General features: G+C 70.2%; 1 protein-coding gene across 1 annotated transcript; it reads right to left on the bottom strand.

The window, feature by feature from the left end:
• Nucleotides 1-3,500: 3,500 nt before the first annotated feature.
• TNKS1BP1 (tankyrase 1 binding protein 1) lies at nucleotides 3,501-17,907 on the bottom strand. The gene is made up of 12 exons (XM_039911408.1): nucleotides 17,785-17,907; nucleotides 17,360-17,489; nucleotides 16,451-17,102; nucleotides 14,777-14,846; nucleotides 12,496-13,953; nucleotides 8,738-11,448; nucleotides 6,199-6,616; nucleotides 5,519-5,663; nucleotides 5,198-5,334; nucleotides 4,861-5,018; nucleotides 4,658-4,736; nucleotides 3,501-3,912 (listed from the first exon to the last, which is right to left on the bottom strand). Exons 2-11 carry the CDS (start codon nucleotides 17,472-17,474, stop codon nucleotides 4,673-4,675), a joined length of 5,928 nt encoding a protein of 1,975 aa, XP_039767342.1. The 5' UTR covers nucleotides 17,475-17,489; nucleotides 17,785-17,907; the 3' UTR covers nucleotides 3,501-3,912; nucleotides 4,658-4,672.
• Nucleotides 17,908-18,010: the final 103 nt, after the last annotated feature.

The following is an 18,010-nucleotide window of genomic DNA, read 5'->3' as shown; positions in this document are numbered from 1 at the left end:
AACCTTAAAATGTTGGAGGTTGTTTACGTTCCGCGTTTGCCAAAACCCGCCTCTGGCCTTTGTGCGTCCGGCTCGGACTGTGGACTTCTGAAGTTCAGGAAATGTGGCTTTCTCGATTAAGCTCTCTTCCCTTCCCCACCCCATGGGGCCTAGCTCGGCCTTCTGCACGCACTGTAGAAATAAAGACACTTTTCAATGAACCAGACTGGGCCTCAGCTGCAGGGGGAGGGAGGGGGGAGGGGAACGGGGAAGGGGAGAAGGGCCTGGAGATGAGGGGGAAGGGCAGCACAGCCCCTCCTTCCCTCCTTTTCTGTCAATAAAGAGTCTCCGGGATGGGAGGCCGAGAGGAGACGGATATCCGTGCCGCTTTCCGAGGGTCAACGGGCTCGGAAATCCGCCGGGAACGGGATCGGGTCGGTGCAGAGCCCGGTGCCCATCGATCGATGGGTTTAGAGCTCCTTGCCCTCCGCTCGAGGGAGCAGGTGGGGCTCCGGCGGGGCAGATGGCTGCTCCGAAATGTAGCCGAAGCACAGCGTTCTGGAAAAGCCCAGCCTGAGCCTCTGCCGGGTCGGCGCCCGGGGCCAGCGCAGGCAGAAGGCCTGGGATCTAGGGCTGACTGTTCACTTGAGGGCTCAGCCCACGACCCTCAGGCTTCCCCGTGCTCTGGCGTCCACGCCCGACTGCCCCAAGGGGCCTGGCAGGCCACCTCTGGAGAGACGGTGGCCTTGGCCACCCTCAGCGTTGCCAATCAGGGATGGCATCCTAGGCCAGCCGCGGGGGCAACGGCGGCAGGTCAAAGGAGTCGGGGGCCGCCGGGCTGCCAGGCCAGGACCGAGGCAGGAGGCTCGGGGGAACTCGAACCCAGGGCTACCCGACAGACCTCCGGCCTGGCAGCTTCTATCCAGAAGCCTGTTTTCCAGATCTGCAGTCCAGCTCCCAGGGAATGGGTGGGGAGGTTTGTGTTTTTTTTTTTACAAGCCCACCACTTGAGGGGCATAAAGTGCTCTATAAATCCTTAATTTAAGTCCGTTCCTTGGGTGACTATTAAAATCCATTTTATCATGCTGAACACGGTCTTCCTTCCCCACTTGGTCTTGGTTAAAACATTCTGTCTTTTCCGCGGGGAAGGGACCGAACCTCGGAGAGACCTCCCCCCGACCCCGACTCCCTTTCCGATCCCCAACCGTGGTGGCGGGAGGCGGGCAAGGGGCAAGCGAGGACACTGGGCTCGAGGGCCCACAGTTCCATCCACGGGCCTTTCTGCCGTTCACTTTTACTTGCCAAGCAATTCTCAGCAGAATGGGGTTCAGGTCCCATCCGGCCGGGGGGGTCCCGCCAGCAACATTCCAGGCCGGGGGGGATCCGTTCTGGGGATGACCGAAGCCACGGCCGTGGGGCACGAGAGCTGGGCTCGGTTCTCTGCTCTTCCCGATACCCGCCCCGGCTCAGGTCCGCCCCAGCGTCTCCGGCTTCCCCGGTGTTAAACGCGGACTCTTGTCACCTATTACTGGAGACAGGAGGTCACCCCGAAGGGAGTGTGAACAAGCTCGCTCTCTCTTTACCTCTCGTGCACTTTATCCCTCATGGGGCCATCCAATTCCGGGTGCCAGCCGCTTCTCCCTTTGGGAGAGCCCCTCGCGCTTCACTACTAATACGGCCTCCCCGAGGAAGAGAACGGGACTTATCATCTCTGGCAAAGCCCCAAGAAGGGAGCCCGAGGAAGCAGGGGGAGAGGGGCGCTCAGGCCCCACCCACTTCCCGTCGGAGGGATCGGCGGCTCTCTGCCCCTTTTCCAGTTCAGAAGTCCAGCTCTCCCCCGCCCGCCGGCATAAACAGCCCAGGGCCGAGCCAACTGGGCTCCATTTGCTTCACTAATGAGTCTTAAGTGTTCGGCCTGGGCACCTGCCAAAGCGGGGCCCGGGAGGGGAAGGGGGAGGAAGAGAGAGGGGATGGAGTGAAATCAGCTCCAAGCGGCATCCTCGCGCTCCTGTCCTCGCCCGGTCGGATGGATTACGCGACCCCGCCCCGCCGGCTCCCCTACAGCTCTGCTCCTCCATTGCCCTTGACCCCATGGGGTGGGGCCGGGCGGGGAGGCTGAGGCGCCCGAGGGTCCAACGAGAGGGCAGGGAGTCGCAGTGGGCAGAGAAAATGAAAGTCCCCTGCGAGGCGATTCAACCCGGCGGGGAGCTGGCCAGCTCCCGGCTGACCTCGGCTGGGCCGGGAGGCCCGGGGCCACCGGCAGCCAGAAGGTAGTCCACTCCGTCAGCTGCAGTCCTCGGGAGCTCGAGGGGCTTCAGGTTGGGCTCCCCCGAGAAAGCAGGCGGGGGGGGGGGTGGCAGGAGCGCTTTGGGCCAGCCAGGTCCCCGAGAAAGAAAACTGCTGGGAGGGACTGGGACCGCAGAATCCCCTGAGTGGAGCTGAGGAATCCGCTCCGTGAGGTGGGATGGAGGAAGCCCCCCAGAGAGGTAGATGGAAAAAACCCCTCAGGGAGGTGGGATGGAGAGAGTGCCCCCCCCCCCCGGCCCCGGGGTGGCTATGGCTCCCGGCCCAAACCCCAGGGTGTCACCCCCGCCACAGTCGTGCCTAGCCCGGCCGTCAGGGTGGCAAGCTGCGGGGTCGCCTGCCTCGATGTCAGACGGGCCCGGAGGAAGGGGTCAGACGGAGCCCGCGTCTATCCCGCCGGAGCCCCCGCTTGAGCGGCGGGTCTCGGTCGCCTGCGCTCTGGGCCGCTCAGACGCTAACGATCATTTTTAGTGCCACGGTCTTCCTATCCATTGTCCTGAACATCTTGTCCAAGTTCAAAGCTTATTCCTCGGAGCTCCCTCGGGAGAGGGAGCAGAGGATGGGGGGACGGGAGCGGTGGGGCATTTTCACCCACAGCCTTCTGGTGAACAGAGAGTAGGAGAAGAGCTCGCCCAAGGTCACACCCACCGTGGCAGGCCGGAGACGAACCTCCTTGGCAAGCCTGCTCCTCGGGGCCTGCGTCCCACCCGTTCCCTCCCTCTCCCGATCTTCCTGGCCTGTCTAAGTTGACTGCAAGCGACCGGGAACTGGGATCCTAAGGACTTGGCTTCTTGGCCACTGGGGAGCGGGCGGGATGGGGGGCGGGGGGAGCAGAGTGGCAAGGGGAGACTCACCGTCGAAGCAGTGCAACAGTGGAAGGGTCGTTCCAGATGCCAGGCGGCGAGGCACGGAGCGGAGGGAGGGAGATAGGGAAGGAGGGAGGGAGAGAAACCCGCAGCTACCCTCTGCCCTTAGGGTGACTCCCAGGTGCTCCTTCTCCCCCACCCCAGGTCAGAAAGAGACTCCGGAGCCCCACAGCACTCCCCCACCTGCCCACCTCCACCAGCTCCATCCCCTGGGGCCAAACCACACACCACAGCCGGGACCACCAATCCCCCAAAATTTTATTGTTTCAAGTGGCAAAACGTCATTGGTCTCCATGGGGTGCCGGGGGTGGGGGGAGGTGAGGGTGCTGGGGGGGGGGGGAAGGGGGAGAGGGAAAAGACGAGGAGGAGGAGGAGGAGGAGGAGGAGGAGGAGGAGGAGGAGGGGGGCTCTGCTGCTCATTACAAAACCAGAGACTTTATAAAAATGCTATAAAGTGGTATCAAAAGAAAATCAGCCGGCGGGGAGGTGGAGGGGGCCGAAAACCGTCAACCGCTAATGACCGAAACCAAAGAGAGGGTGCGAGGACGATACAAAGTGCATAAATGTGCCTGGGCCTCCCCCTCCCCCTCCCGTCTTTCTCCTCCTCCTCCTGCTCCTCCCCCCTCCTCCTCCTCCTCCTCCATGCTCTGCGGGGGCTCAGCGACAACGTGGGGAAGGGGGTGCAGGCCGGGCTCCAATCCTCTCCTCGTCCCTCCCCCGACCCCCACGGTGGGGGCTGCCCGAGACTCCAAGCAGGAGCAACCTGTCGGGGAGGGAGGAGAATGGATGAGCGGGGGAGGGAAGAGGAGAGGTTAGAGGTGGGAGGCTCCCTCCCTCCCTCCGCTCCTGACTGAAAGGAGACTCCCGTCAACCCCCCAGAGAGACCGGCAGCCTCCTCTTCCACATCTCGACCCACCCCAAGACTGGAGACGGTGGGAGGGAATGAGGAACCCTAAGGATCTAACGGCTGGGGGAAAAAAAAAAAATCCAAATTCTCCTAGGGCTCTCGGCCCCCCTCGGTCCTTCCCACACCCCCAAGGATGGACCGGGCTCCCCGGGCCCAGCCAGCGGAAGGCGGCCCAGTGAGCTTGGGGCATCAGCGGCTCCCTCTACAACGGGCAAGGGGCTGACCCTGAGGGTGGAGACCTCCTGGACCCTCCTTCCCTAAAGGGGGGCCGGCCCCGCCCTGCCCCCATGGTTTAACTCGGGGGACCGAGGTCCAGAGTGGGGTTTCGATCCAGGAGTGGCACGGTGAAGCCGGCTTCCATCCGCGCGCTGGGAAGGGAGAAAGCGGGAGCCTCCCCGATCCCTGGAGGCAACCGATCAATGGGACCCCTGGGGCTCAACCAGCACAGGCCAAGAGGAATCCAGGAGTGATGCCTGCAGGAGGAGGGGGAGGGAAATCCCAGTATCCCTGCCATTCCTCAGCTCCCTTGGTGGGAAAGGGCCAGCCAGATACCAGACGTCTCATCCCCCCCCATTCCCATCCGGGGCCCGGGGACCCTCACCTCAACAGCTCCTCCTCATACCCTCTTCTTCTTCAGCTTCAGCGCCTGCAGCCAAGTAGGAGAAGACGACCCTTCTGACCTAAAGACGGGTAGAGGGCAGTGGGCAACTCCCAGATCGCCGGGCGGGGGGGGGTCAAGGGGCGTCCGCTCGGCCCCCACGCTCGGCTCCCCCCGCGGCCCGCGGGCTCGTCCGCTCCACCTACCCTGAGGACTTCTCCGGCTTCGGGGGCAGGACCAGGGGCTTGCCCAGGCCGGGAACTTTGCAGGATTTGGAACGTTGAACCAGGGATTCCTTCTGCGTGGGTTTGGCCTCCACCTGCTCCCCTTCCTCGGCCGAGCGGTTCCGGGGTCGCAGCTTGGCCTGTGGGGTCAAAGGCCAGGTCACAGCCGGGAAGACGGGCGGTGCGGACGTGCGAAAGCAGGTAGAAGGAACCGCCCATCTGGACCCAGGAGGCCCCTCCCCTCGGCCAGGGCACCCGCAGGTCCGATCGGATCCCGGGGCGGGGGCCGGGGCCGGGGGGTGGGGGGGGGCCGAGGCACCTTTAGGGCCGACGGACTCAGGCCAGGGAAGAGGTTGACTTTCAGGCCCTTGGGCCCCAGGGTCATCCGGGTCCGGCGGCTCTGCGGCTCCTCCACCGCTTCCTCGTCTGACGACGCCCTCCGGGTTGGCCGGGGCTCTGCGGGCACAGGGGGCAAGTGGACCCGGGGCACGACAGGCCCGCCACCTCCCAGCCCCTCGGGCGCCCGCCTCCCCCACCCGACATCCACTCGCTCAACCTGCCACCCGCAATGGGCCCGGCCAGGTGACCCAAGCTAAGCCGTCGCCCCCCCGCCCGGCCGCCCGGGACCTCGATCCCCTACCTGTGGAGTCCTGAAAGAGCCAGGAGTCGGTGGATTCGGCCAACCCCAGGGTGGCCCCCGGCCGGAGGGCCGGAGCCCGGTGCCCACGCTTGCGCCCCAGGTTGGCACGGCTCCGATACATGGCACTGTCCAGGACCTCCGTGTCCTGGGGAGAGACACGGACTGTGATGAGGTCGCCTGGGGTCTCGCCCGGACGTCCACCTGGCTGATGAAATCTCCCCCTCTGCCTGACCGCTGGTCTAGGCTCCCGACGGAGGGTGCCTCGGGGGGCTTCCCTTTCACTCCCCGAATCATCCCATTCCCCTCCGGACCCGCCCCTCCCGCCGTGGACTCCCAAAGGCCTCTCCGGGCTGCTGGAGCCCTGGAGGACTCCACTCCACCCCGCCCCAGGGGTCTCCCGTCCCTAACCCTCCGGGCAGTGGTACTCTCCAAGCGCTCTGGACGGCGCTCCGCACCCGGTAGGCGCTCGATAAATACGACCGAACGAACGAATGAACCCGAGGCCCTCCCCGGGCGGGGGATCAGCTTCGGCCAAGCGCTCCCCCGGGACCCACCCTGCCGCAGGCCTCCCGGAAGGTTCGTCGACAGCTAATATTAATAACGGACGAATCTGACTTCCCGCAGAGAGACCGGGCCTCGGCCCCCGCCCCACCCCAGCACCAGCCCCGCCCCCGCCTGACCTCTATGAAGGAGAAATCCTGGCCGGAAGAACCGGCGGTGAAGCTGCGGAGAAGCCGCCGCGGAGCCGGGGCCGGCGGGGCCGCGGGGGCCGTCTCCCGTCCGTCCCCCGAGGGGGCCTGGCTTCCGTCCGGCTCCTCTCCCCGACCGGCCTCTCCGTCGGGCTGGGCTCGCCGGGGGAGGAGGGGGTCCTCTCCCAGCTCGGGGGACGCCTCCTTCACGCCCTCCGCCTCGGCCGCAGCCGCCGCCCCGTCTTCCTCCTCCTCTTCCTCCTCCCCCTCCTCCTCCTCGGGCGGCCCGCTGAGGCCCGAGGCCGCCCTCTCCCTGCGGGCCGCCGCTTTGGAGGAGCTGTTGGCCAGCATCTCCTCCAGCAGGCTCTTGGAGCCGGCGGGCGACGAGCGGGAGAGGTGTCCGCCTGGGCTGCAGCGGGGCGAGGAGGGAGAAGGGGGGAGAGTAGAGGGTTAGACCGAGCAGTTCTGCCCACGCCGTCCCCCAAACCCGCCTCCATCCCCTTCCGGGCAATTGGCCCTTCTCTAATCCCCTTGCTCTTCTCCCTCCGTAAATCTTGAAGGAGAGATGCCCTTCAAGGACCCAGGTCCCTGAGAAGACCAGATTTTGAACCCTCGGGATTGACTGGGGGCATGTGGAGCTCAGAGCCCGGCATGGACGCAAGCTCTTAGGTGGGTCCGCTCCTTCTCTCCCTTCCTCCAGACGTCGCCTGAGTCCTAAGAGGAAAGACGGTGGGGCGAGGCCCAGAAATCGGGTAGCTCGGGGACCCAGGGGACAGGGGAGGGGCGGAGTTGGGGGGGAGAGAGAGGGGAGAGAGTGGGAGGAGGGAGGAAGAGGAGGAAGGTGGCGGATGAGTCAACAAGCAGTCGGGAAAGGAGAGAGAGCCCACGTGTGTTCGCCTGTCCCGCTGCAAACCACTGACAGATGGAAATTCAACCCCGGAGAGGAGGCGGCTGCAGCGGGGAAAAGGAGAAGAAGAATCAGAAACAACTCCGGAGCGATTCCCAACACAGACCATTCCTTGGGATGGGTTCGGAGCCCCGAAGCCAGCCCGCCCGCCCGCCCGCCCCCCAACAGGGGAACGGGGCCATCTTTCCCTGGGGCGGGCGACGGCGGGGAGATGGGGGCCGGGGGGGGGCGGGGAGAACGGGCTCCTCCCGTAAGAGCTAAATGACCGGGCGACGGACGGATCACTTTCCCCAGAGCCCGGGGCCCAAACCAAGCCAGGGACGGCGGCGGGACACGGGCGCGCGCGACTACAGGCCTCCCGAACGGGTGGTCCGAAGGGGTCGGACGTTGCCGATTCCCAGGCTGTTCGCTGACCGCGGAGACGAAGCGGAGCGGCTAGGTCGTCGCTCAAGGCCCGAGAGAAGCGGGACGGAGGCTCCCGAGGGGCGGGAGGCAGAGATTCCTGAATAAGCCCGGGGTCCGAGGAAAGCCCAAGGAGGGTGGAAGGGCTGCACCGCGGGGGCCCAAGAGGCCTAGGCCTCGAAGCCATCTGGGACGGGGGAGGGTCAGGGAGAGGAGGGGCGCCTACACAACTCCACCTCAGGAGGCCGAGGGCACCGGGACCCTGGGGGCGGCTCCACCCGGTCCCCCGACCGCAGCGGTCACCGGACGGGACGACGGGCCCACCTACACACCAACGAACCCCGGGGGACCTCCCCGTGCCCACTCGGGGTGGCCCCCCCGGCTCCTCGCCTCGACCGGGTCACCTCTGAGCTCCTTACGGGCAGAGACGATTAAGGCAGCTCCCGGCCCGGTAGTTAATGGGTCTGACCGGCTTCTGACCGTGTGACCCCGACGAGTCATTTCGCCGTGCTTTAGTTGCCCCGCTGTAAAATGGGGTTGATGATACCTGCCCTTACCCGCTTCGCAGGAATGTTGTGAAGAGGAACGATTAATAGACAGAGAGCCTACGGAACACCCGGGTGGCAGGGCACCGTATAGATCTACGGCATTATCATCACTATCATTATTATAACGATAACTCGGGCCTCAGTCTCTCTCACACCTTGAGCTAACCCCGGCCTCTCATCTTCTCCATTCCTCCCCTCGAAATCTTCCACCCGGCCCCAAGCCCATCCCCGGTAACCTCAACACCCCGGCCGACCGGAGCTCCCTACTCCCCAACCAACTCTCGGACACCCCCACGATTCACCCTCTTCGGCCCCGGGTGCCAGCCCCGCCCCGCTCCTCTCCTCTCGGCCTGTGCCGTTCCTCCCGCCGCCCTCCGGCCTCCCGACGCCACCGTCAGGTCTCCGGCGCTCAGGACAGCTCCATCGACCCGCCGGCACCTTTGCCCCGGAAGCCCTCCCTCCCCACCCACCGGATCTTTCCCCTCCTCCTCCCCCGCCGACCCAACAAATCCCTTTTCCTCCTATCGCCAATCCCGCCCCATCCCCTCTCTGACCCACCCCCAACTCCCGATCCGTTCTCCCCCTCTAATCCCAGCCGAAGACGCCGCTCTGGGGAGAACAGGCGACGCTCTCGGGCCCGAGGGCGGACCTCCCCCCGAAAACGTTCCCTCACCTGGTCCCCAGGTCGCCGGGATCGGGGACGTCCGGCTCCGGCTCCGTGCCCGAGGCCCCGCTGCCGGAGGGCTGAGCGGAGGAGTCTCCGGATCGACTCTCAGGGGCGCGCGACCAGGCCGTCTCTCCCACTCCAAGTCCTCTGGCCTCACCGGGCCTGCCCGTTCCCAGACGGCGAGGCGAAGCGGCGTCTGTGGGGCCGCGGTCGCGGGACCGGTCCGCCTGTCCCACCCCGCATCTTCTGACTTCGCTCGGGCCGCCGGGGCCCAGGTCGCCCGGCAGGTCCGCGTTCCGGAGCCCCGGGTCCGGCGACCGGTCCGTCTGTCCGACTCCACGCTGACGGGTCTCGCTGGGCGGGTCTCCCGGCTCCGCGCCGCTAGGCAGATCCGTTCTCCTCAAGCCAAGATCGCGGGTCCAGTCCGTACATCCTACCCCGTGCTCTCTGGCCTCTGCGGGGCCACCTGACCCCAAGCCGCCGGTCAAGTCCATGTTTCTCAGTCCGAGGTCAGGGGTCCAGTCGGCCTGGCCTACGCCAAGCCCTCTTGACTCCAGAGAGCCTCCGGAGTCTCCGCCGGACACGCTTACGTTCCTCAGTCCGAGATCGGGGGTCCAGTCCATCTGACCCGCTCCGCGGTCCCCGGCCTGGCCGGGACCGCCGGACCCGTCCACGTGACTCGGGCCGAGATCTCGGGTCCAATCTCTCCGTCCCCTCCCGGGTTCGCCGGCTGCCCCGGCCCCTCCGGACCCCGGGCCGCCGGCCACGTCCAGGCTTCCGAGGCCAAGGTCGTGCGACCAGTCCACCTGTCCCACTCCCTGCTCTCTGGCCTCGCCTACGGGCACGTCCAGGTTCCTGAGGCCCAGATCGCTGGTCCAGTCCGTCTTTCCCACCGACACTTGCCCGGACGATACGAAGTCTGCGTTTCCGACCTTGCCGGTTGGACTCCGGGTGGCCATTCCCGAGCAGCTGCCCCGGTCCGTCCCGATGACGCCGAACTGGTCTCCCCGATCGCTGCCTTCGATGCAGAAGTCACTGCTCCAGTCCCGCCCGTCCAAGCTGAACTCCCTTTCTGGCCGCCGGGTCTCGGAGCTCCTGAACTCGGTGGTCCAGTCCGTCTTCCCAAACTCCCTGTCCTGGTGGTCACCCTCCCTGCCGCCATAAGCCCCAGGTTCATCTCTCCTTCCGAAGGGCCCGTTCTGCCGGTCGGCATCGCTGCTGCTGTATTCGCTCATCCAGTCCTTCTTCCCGAACTCTCGATCCTGGCGGTCGGCGTCGCCGGCGCCGTACGTCCCGGCCCGGTCCCTCTTCCCGAACTCTCTGTCCTGGCGGTCGGCGTCGCCGGCGCCGTACGTCCCGGCCCGGTCCCTCTTCTCGAACTCTCTGTCCTGGCGGTCGGCGTCGCCGGCGCCGAACGTCCCGGCCCGGTCCCTCTTCTCGAACTCTCTGTCCTGGCGGTCGGCGTCGCCGGCGCCGAACGTCCCGGCCGGGTCCCTCTTCCCGAACTCTCTGTCCTGGCGGTCGGCGTCGCCGGCGCCGTACGTCCCGGCCCGGTCCCTCTTCTCGAACTCTCTGTCCTGGCGGTCGGCGTCGCCGGCGCCGAACGTCCCGGCCGGGTCCCTCTTCTCGAACTCTCTGTCCTGGCGGTCGGCGTCGCCGGCGCCGAACGTCCCGGCCGGGTCCCTCTTCTCGAACTCTCTGTCCTGGCGGTCGGCGTCGCCGGCGCCGAACGTCCCGGCCGGGTCCCTCTTCTCGAACTCTCTGTCCTGGAGGTCGGCGTCGCCGGCGCCGTATACCCCGGCCCGGTCCCTCTTCCCGAACTCTCTAGCCTGGAGGTCGGCGTCGCCGGCGCCGTATACCCCGGCCCGGTCCCTCTTCTCGAACCCTCTATCCCGCCGATCGGCGTCCCCGGCGTGGAACGCTCCGGCCTGGTCCCTCGTCTCGAACTCTCTGTTCTGGCGGGCGGTGTCGGCGGTGCCAAATTCGCCGCCCCAGTCGCTCACGTCCAGCTGCCTCCCCCGCAGGCCGGGGCTGCCGGGACGACGCGACCCCTTCGGGTCCTCCTCCTCCTCCTTCCCGGAATCCCCGACGCTGGATTCGCTGCTCTGCTCTGCCTTCCCAAACCGCCCCCCCCGCGGTTCCGAAGTCCCCCGGCCAAACCCACCGCTCGAGTCTCTCTCGCCAAAGCCCCCGCCCCACGGGTCGACATCGCTGCCCCCGCTCAACTCCCTCGTCCGGTCCCACTCGCCGAACTCTCCGTCCCGGCGGTCGGCGTCGCCGTAGCCGTGCTCCCCTCTCGGCTCCGTCTTCCCAAACTCCCCGTCCCGCCGGGCGGCCGCGTCGGAGCCGTAGGCGCCCGCTTGCAGGCTCTCCCCCGACTCCCCGTCCCGGGCGCGGGCCCGATCCGGGACCCCTGAGCCGAATCTCCCTCCTCGGTCTCCGCCGGGGCCGAGGTCGAACTCGCCGCCGGCTCCGGGCCGGCCGAGGCCGAACGTGCCGGCCCACCCCTCCCGCCCTCGCCGGCCGCCCCCGCCGCCGTACTCTCGGGCCCAGTCCCTCTCCCCGGAGCCCGGGTCGCGCTCGGAACCCGAGCCTCCGAGGCCGTATCCCCCGGAGGACTCTCTGGCCCAGGGTGAGGGGCTGAATTCCCCGGATGGGCTGTCCCCTCCGATCCCAAATTCGCTCCGCAGGTCCTTCTGGGCCCAGCCGAGGAGTCCCTGGAGAGATGGGGGGGGTGGGGGGGGGGGAGAGAGAGAGAGAGAGAGAGAGAGAGAGAGAAGGAGAGGAGAGAGAGAAGGAGAGCCACTCACTTAGGGGCTGGGGATGAGAACGCGGGACGGGGGTTGGGAAATACGGGCTACGGCATCGGGGATGGGCCCCGGCTCGCCCTCGGGCCCCCGGGGGCCTCGGCGGGTCGAGCGGGGGCGGGCTCTCGGGGCCGCGGGCGCGGGGCTCCGCCCGGGCTCCCGGTCGCGACGCCGGGCGCGGGGGTCCCCCCTCCCGGCCCCGGCCCCCCCGCCCCCACCCCCCAGGAAGTCGGGGAGGGGTCCGGCGGGCGGCCCGGCGGCCCGCCCGACTGCCGGGCCGGTACTCACCGCCCCGGACGGGCCGGGGCCCCGCGGCCGCCGGCGGGTCTCCTCCGGGCGGCGGGCCCGCCCGGCCTCGTCCCGCAGGGCCGCGTCGGCCGGCAGCCGCCCCGGGACGGACGTGCCGCCGCCCGCGGCCTCCCCGGCCCCGGCCCCGGTCCCCCGGCCCCGGCGCGAGCGCTCGCCCTCCGCCTGACCCGTCGGACACGGACGCGGGCCGGGCTCGGACCGCGGCCCTACCCGCCGCCCGCCCGGCCGACCCCGCCGCTGGCCCCGGCCCCGCCCGGAAACAAGTTGAGTCACACACGGACTCACACATACACATGCACACACACTCCCCGGGACACACCTACCGCGGGCCGCCGCCGCCGCCGACGGGGCGGGCCTCAACCCCTTCCGGCCCAGGGCCCAGGCTCTCCGCCCGGCCCCCCGGCCCCCCCCCCCCCCCACCGCCCCCGCCCCTTTACCCTCGCCTCCCTCTTTCCCCGTCCCACCGGACCGGCCGCTCTCGCGCCGCTCGGGGAAGAAGGCCCGAATTTCGACCCGGATCTCCCCCCTCCCCACACCGGCCCGGTGAGGTTCCGCGGCTCCCTAGCCCGGACCCGTCCGAGATCCCGGACCACCACCCGCGTAGCCCGCGTCCGGCCGTCGGCGGCCCCGGCCCCGGCCCGTCCTCACCTCGGGCCTGGCGTCCGACGCCGGGGTCTCCCGCCGCTCCGGTTCCGCCTCCTCCGCGGGGCCGGAGGCGCCGGGCGGCGGGGAGGCCAGGAGCTCGTCCAGCCAGCGGGCGTCTCCTTCCGGGGGTTCCGGGGACGCCCCCCGGGGGCCCCCTTCCTCGGCCCGAGGGGCGCCGGTGGCCCGGGCCAGGGCGGCGCCGTCCTCCCGCGTGGCCGCGGCTCGCTCGGGGAGGTCGGCGTCGGCGAACGAGACGCAGGGCTGGGCCGGGAGGGCCGCGGGCTCCAGTCCCCTCACGGGCTCCGTCAGCGGCCGGGCGGCGGCGGGTAGGGCCTCCCCGGGCCCGCGCGCCTCCTCGGCCTGCGGCGGGGCCGGCCCCGGTGACCCCCGACCTCGAGGCTCCAGGGGACGAACGGGAGGCCGCGGGGGCTCGGAGCCGGGAGACCCCTCGTCCCCTCCGGCGACTCGGCCGTCGTCGCGCCCCGCGCGGGGCCGGGGGGCGGCGCCGGCCGGGCCCGGCCGCGGGATCCCGGGCCCGTGCTCCCGTTCCGAGTCCCCTCCCTCCCCTTCGGAGAGGCCGGAGTCGTCCGCCTCCGTGATGGGCGACGGCGGCGGCGAGTCCAGGCGCCAGACGCCCGGGCCGGAGGGCCGCGCGGGGAAGGTCCACTCGAACGACTGGGACAGGCTCCAGTTGGACTCCGTCCCGCCCCCGAAGGGGCGGTCCAGGGCAGGGCCGCCTCCCTCCCGGGGCCGGGGCAGGGCGGCCAGAGACCCCCCCAGCTCAGCCCGGGCCCGCTCCGGGGGCCGCAGCCCGCCCTCGGAAAAGCGGCGCTGCTCCAGGTTCGGAGGCCGCCGGCTCGCCTCCTCCCCGACCTCTTCCGCCGGGAACGTCCGCACGTGCTCCCCGAAGGGGGTCCCCGGGAGCGGAGCCCGGGGGGAGGCGACGCTGGGGCGCTCTGGGCCCGGAGGGTCTGGGGCCTCGGGAGAGCCGGGGGGCCTCTCGGAGGGAAGGGCCGGACCGCAGGCGCTCGGGGACCCCTCGGGGGGGCGAGCCGGGCCGAGGGATCGGGGAGGCCCGGAGAGGCCGGGGGATCCCCGGGAAGGACACGCCGGACTACCGGCCGGAGGGGCCTCGGCGAGGCGAGGCGAGGCCTCGGGGAGGGGGCTCGGCGGGGCGCCGGCCGGCGCCTCGGCCGGACGAGGGGAGTCGCCCGAGGAGACGATCGGACCGTGGGGTGCCGGGGCCCGAGGGAGGCCGGCGGAGCCCCCCGGGGAACCCGGACCCTCGGATCCCACGAGCTCATCGCCGGGGTGTGAGGAGAAGGGCTTGGGGCCGTCAGAGAGGCCAGAGAGACGGAGAGAGACCCCGGTGGGGGGACCGGCGGAGCCCGGGGTTTCCGAAAGGCGGGGAGATCCTTTGTCAGCGGGGCCGGGGGGGGAGGGGATCCGGGGCTTAGAAGCCTGTGAGAGAGAGAGAGAGAGAGAGAGAGAGAACGGTGAGGGGAGGGAAAGGAAAGAAGACCACCGCCGATCTTACGACAAACGGAGGCTCCCCGTCCCGGGATGAGCAAGATGGAGTCTCCTCCCTCTCCCGCGGCCTCCCCCAAATCGGGAGGACGGGACACCCCCACGGCCAGACTCTCGGCCGCTCCCCGGCCTCCCTCCGACGGGAGGCATCTGCAGGGACGGAGGCGGAAGCCCATCTGTCAGGCGTGGCGTCTCGGTCTTAAATAATCAGCAGAAACTCCAGCGCAGCCCAAGCCAGGGGCTTGCGGGGGCAGACGGGATCTGGATGCCCACATTCTCTCCCCAGCCGGGCGCACGGAAGAGACTGAGGGGAAGTCCTTTCCAGAAAGGAGCGGCTGGCGCCTTCTCCCCAGACCACTCTGGCCTCCCTCCGCCCTACGGAGAGCGAGGCTGACTCCCCGGGGAACGGGGAGCGGCCCCCCCCCCCCCCCCGGCCCACCCGACCCCGGCCGGGACCCGTCGCCCGAGACCAGCGGGGAGTCGGGGGCTCCACCTGCCCTCCCAAGCCGACGGCCGTCGGCCAGAGAGCCTGCAGGAGAGCGGGGCGCAGGGAGGGGCCGCCGTCTGTTTTCAGAGAGGACGGGCGAGAGAAAATCCTCGAGGTCGGGACGGTTCCGGGCCCGCCACCTCCGCCCACCCCACCCGATGCAAGGCGGGGAGGACGGCGACAAGAGGGGGAAGTCTGCGCGGAGGAGAAGAGACGGGCAGTGGGACCCGGAAAAGAGGGCCCGGAGGAAAAGATGCAGGGAGGACTCACGTCAAGGGACGCCTCCGGCCTTCTCGGCGGGGCCGGGTCCTCACTGGGATCCGGCCGGAGCCCGGGTTCACTGAAGGAAAGAGAAGAAGGGAAGTCACGGGGCGCTGGATCAGGCCACACGTCCCCACCTCTCCGGTCCGGGCGGGCTGAGAGGGTTAGCCGGGGGGGGGGGGGGGGGGGGGGGGGGAGGGTCCTCGGCCCCGTGAACGCTGCAGAGTTAAACGCTACCCACCGAGAGCTCCTGGTGGGCAGGGGCTGGGCCCGTCGTACCGTGCCCTCCTAACCGCTTACTCACGGTGCTCTGCACACGGTAAGCACTCCATAAATACCACCGGTCGAATCTGCCGAGAGGAACCGAGCAACCCCGGGCGGGCCCGAGGCACCAACGCCCACAGTTCCTCCGACACACATACACGCACCCCAGCTTCCACACTCCCCCTCGTCTACCAGTCCCCCCGACCCCGCGAGGGATCGACCCTACCCCCTTCCGCTGACGCCCAGGTATAATAATAATTGGGGTATTTGTTAAGCGCCCACTGCGCGCCAGGCACCGTAACGAGCGCCGGGGCGGAGACGAGCGAATCGGGTCGGACGGTCTCTGCCCCACGCGGGGCTCACGGTCTTAATCCTCGTCCTACGGATGAGGTAACGGAGGCCCAGAGGAAGTGAAGCGACTTGCCCAAGGCCACCCGGCGGACCAGCGACGGAGCCGGGATTAGAACCCGTGACTCTCGGACTCCCGGGCCCGCGCTCTATCCGCTACTCAGTGATAACGGGAGGGTGGGAAGTACGGGAGGGTGGAAAGGGGGCCACGGGTCCGTTCACCGGAGGCCGGTCAGGGCCCTCCTCTTTTCCAGGCACGGGACACGGAGGATGATAACGGCGCCACCCGCTCGGCGCTTACTATGCGCCGAGCGCCGTTCTAAGCGCTGGGGTGGACACGAGGCACTCGGGTCGTCCCACGTGGGGCTCACGGTCTCAATCCCCACTCTCCAGACGAGGTAACCGAGGCCCAGGGGAGCGAAGGGACTCGCTCGGAGCCGCCCGGCCGACAGGCGGCGGAGCCGGGATTGGAACCCACGACCTCCGACTCCCAGGCCCGGGCTCCTTCCGCTGAGCCCCGCCGCTAGAGAAGGAAACCCGGTCCCGGGAACGCCCGGGTCTCGGGGCAGGGAAGAGTTAACCTCCGCCTCCCCCTCCTCCCCCAAGCAGGTGAGGGAAGTTCTGGGCCGGCTGCCCAGGTGGCTCCGCCTCCCCTTCGGCCGGCGGCCGCGGCCCGGCCCCAGGCGGGAGCCAAAACCCGAGAGGGACGGGGCCCGGCTCTGCTCCAGGCTGGACCTCTGGGCCTCGGGCCGGAGGGGAGGGGGGAACCGAGTCACGATCCCCACCCTCCCGACCCCTCGGGGGCACCGGGTCCACCCCGACCCGGGGTCGGGGTGCCCGTCCACGGCGCGTGGCGATCCGGCCGGGGGAGAGCTCCAAGAGGCTCCCTCCGCCGGCCCCTCCGACGCCCCCTCGGTAGAAGGTGCCAGGCGGGCGGCAGCCCACGGCGCTCTGCGGCCGTCACGGGGCGGCCCCGCCCGGCGCGTCTCGCCTCGGCCCGCCGGGCCCGGACCCCGCCGGGCACCCCGCCGCGCTCCCGGAGCGAGCGCGGACCGCCGCGGGGCCCCTCACCTCTCCCGGGCCCTCCGGTCGGGCCCGCCGTCTCGCTCCGGGGCCCGGGAGCCCGGGCCGGAGCCTCCCCCCGGGGCCCGGGGGCCGCTCCGCTCCCCGTCGGCCGGGCCCCGCGCGGCGCCGTGGCCCCTGGGGCCGTAGCGGGAGCCGCCGTCGTGGTCGAACGTCAGGCGGGAGCCCCGGAGCCGCTCGGGGCTGGCGGGCCCCTCCCTCTGGGACTCCCGCTCCATCTTGGCAAGGATGTCTTCCACGGCGGCGGCGGCGGCCAGGCGCTCCGACGCCGGGCGGAACGGGGCCGGGGCCTTCCGGACGCCCCCCGGGGCCGGGCCCCTCGCGGCGGGGGCCGCCGGGGCCCCGTCCTCCCTCCCCGGCCCTCCGGCCCGCGTCCCGGGGGCCCCGGCGGGGTCCCCCCCGGCCGGGGGCCCGGCGGCCGGGCGCGGGGCGAAGGGCGACGGGCGTCTTCCGGCTCCGTACGGCTGGGGGCCCGCCAGCATGTTCATCTTCCTGGCCGAGGGCAGCTCGGCCAGGGGGCCGCGGGGAGGCCGGGGCCCGAGGGGCACCAGCAGGCTGGGCTTGGCAGGCAGGGCCGGCTTGGCGGCCCACGCCCGAGGGCCGGGTTTGGGCTTGACCGGGGGCTTGGCACGGGGGTCGCCTGTGGAGAAGAAGGAGGGGAAGTGAGCGGAGAGGGCCGCCCGAGGGGGGGGGGGGGGGGGGGAGAGAGACGGCCCCCGGGCCCCAAGAGCCTCAGCTCGCCCCATTCCCGGGCTTCCCCTCGCGGGAGGGGAGGGGCCGAAACCCACCGACCTCGGGATGTCTCCCGGCCCCACCCTGGGGAAGGAGGTCTCCCCCTCGTCCGCCTCTCCTCAGGCGACCGGCCCCGCCCGCCCGGCCACCTCCTCCCATGCCTACCTGGCTCGACGCCACCTGGCAGCGGCGGCGGCCCGTCCTCGCTCTCCCGGGAGGGCGAAGAACTCGGGGACAGGGAAGCCATGGCCGAGCCTTCCCTGAGCGTTGACAAATTCATCACATGCGGCGGATCCTAGAACAGAGGGGGCGGGGAGGGGGGGCACGTGAGGGAGAGGTCAAGGGGGAGGCATCCCGGGCGGAAGCCCGACCGACGGGCCGGGGAGAGACGGGCCGAAGCCCCGCCGGCGGCCGGGCAGAGGAGAGCCTGGGGCGGGGGGGGGCGGGGGGAGGAATCGGGGGGTTTTCTGAGGGGGCCGGAGGACCGGGCAGTGGCGCCTCCCCACGGGACCGGCACCAACTCGACCGCCACGGGCCGGGGCCTTCCCACCTGTCGCCGTCCCGGGAAGCCAAGGCGGGCTTCTCCTTACCTTTCCCACGGCCGCCCCCTTGGGTCCCGACTCCCCAGTCGAGGGCGCCCAGCGCGGAGCGGGACAGGGAGGGACTCGGCGTCCGGGGGAGCTGTCGTGAATCACCCCGTGGGGACGGGAAAAACCCGCTCCACGCCAGCCCGCCGCTCCACCCTCCGTCCCGCCCCGCCCGCCCGCCGCGCCCAGCCCCTTTCCCCTCCCGCCCCGCCTCCCTCCTCGGGCCGGG

The sequence above is a fragment of the Ornithorhynchus anatinus genome, chromosome 3, assembly GCF_004115215.2.
Source record: "Ornithorhynchus anatinus isolate Pmale09 chromosome 3, mOrnAna1.pri.v4, whole genome shotgun sequence".
Classification (NCBI taxonomy): domain Eukaryota; kingdom Metazoa; phylum Chordata; class Mammalia; order Monotremata; family Ornithorhynchidae; genus Ornithorhynchus; species Ornithorhynchus anatinus.
The sequence above is the reverse complement of the archived record's forward strand: the minus strand, read 5'-3'. Positions and strand labels throughout refer to the sequence as shown.